We start from the raw sequence: 1524 nt of genomic DNA, 5'->3' as shown, positions 1-1524 counted from the left end.
CAAACTGCCACAATCTTAATTCATAAAGATGTGCAAGATCTGCGAATTTGAAGAATAGAGCTGTTCCATATTCCATGCGATTTTCCTCTATATACATCACAAGTTCAAAGTTCCTTTGATCTTCAGTAACATAATCTCCAGTTATACTGGCTGCTCGCATGGTATTTGGCTTCCAAGGCAACCATATGACCCACCCTTAACTTTATGAACATGTCTTCAGTAGTATTACGCGTACTCGTTTTTCTAAGTCAAACGTTGCAGCTTCACGAAGAACAGCGAACGATTTGTAATTTTCTCTTCTTGGCAGACGTTCCCAGTCTATACAGTCAGGATGTGAGACATTATCTGATTTCAATGGGTCTTAAAATATATTTGATTTAGACATATTTGATTAAAGTGTTGGGCATGAAATCCACGTTTAACATCTTGAGCACAAAATATCACCTTCACTATAACTTTACTGCACCTATAAGTGAAAAAATGAAATTGGCATGAAATTTTAATTAATTAGCACTGATAAGTTTTGAATGGGGAATTTTAGATATATATTTATAACTATGACCAAATTACCCTGTAGCTTATTACTGTGATCATAATATTAATACCATGTGCCCGTATAACCGTGCATGACCATAATACCATGTGCCAGTATTACTGTGAGCAAAATAGCTTGTGCTCTTATTACTTATGCCTGTGGGCAACTCGCCTGTGAGCAACTCCTTCATTCATCTCAGAATTATCTTGAGTATATTATTATTGTTATAATTATTACTATCATTATTACTATTATTATTAATACTATTGTTATTACTATTATTATTATTATTATTATTACTATCATTATTACTATTATTATTAATACTATTGTTATTACTATTATTACTATTATTATTAATACTATTGTTATTACTATTATTATTATTATTATTATTACTATCATTATTACTATTATTATTAATACTATTGTTATTACTATTATTATTATTATTATTCCTATCATTATTACTATTATTATTATTATTATTACTATTGTTATTACTATTATTATTATTATTATTACTATTGTTATTACCATTATTATTATTAATTCTCTGCGAATAATTGACTGCTAAAACCATACTGTTACATAAGCTGCTAATAATAAAATGAATTGCTAATGGTGTGTTATGAAATGAGAAGACGAAACTCAACACTGAAAAAAAAAACATACATGCACTACGCCTACTTCTTACCTCTCATTCTGGGTGATGAGGCGCTTTCCATTTTGTCCTGAAGTACTTCTATTCAGACGGGCTATATTCTCCAACATGAAATTGATTACAGGTAAAAAAAAGATAAAACCACAAGACAGTAAAGATCTCAAGAGGGAAAGGGGATAATGTAATCAACAAAGGATCCTGAAATAGCTCATAGAAAGAAACAATTGAAAACACCTGATCCAGGGGTAACAAACCCTCTAAAAACAGTATATACTAATGTTGTTTCACTCATTAATACGATCAATAGGTCCACTTTCAAATCTGT

General features: G+C 30.1%; 1 protein-coding gene across 1 annotated transcript; it reads right to left on the bottom strand.

The window, feature by feature from the left end:
- Positions 1-263: 263 nt before the first annotated feature.
- LOTGIDRAFT_176812 (hypothetical protein) lies at positions 264-1263 on the bottom strand (the record flags this gene model as incomplete). The annotated part of the gene is made up of 6 exons (XM_009060648.1): positions 264-318; positions 462-466; positions 606-654; positions 686-740; positions 773-1108; positions 1233-1263. 6 exons carry the CDS (start codon positions 1261-1263, stop codon positions 264-266), a joined length of 531 nt encoding a protein of 176 aa, XP_009058896.1.
- Positions 1264-1524: the final 261 nt, after the last annotated feature.

The sequence above is a fragment of the Lottia gigantea genome, assembly GCF_000327385.1.
Source record: "Lottia gigantea unplaced genomic scaffold LOTGIsca_4368, whole genome shotgun sequence".
Lineage (NCBI taxonomy): Eukaryota > Metazoa > Mollusca > Gastropoda > Lottiidae > Lottia > Lottia gigantea.
Note: the sequence above shows the minus strand (reverse complement) of the source record. Positions and strands in the feature narration are given on the sequence as shown.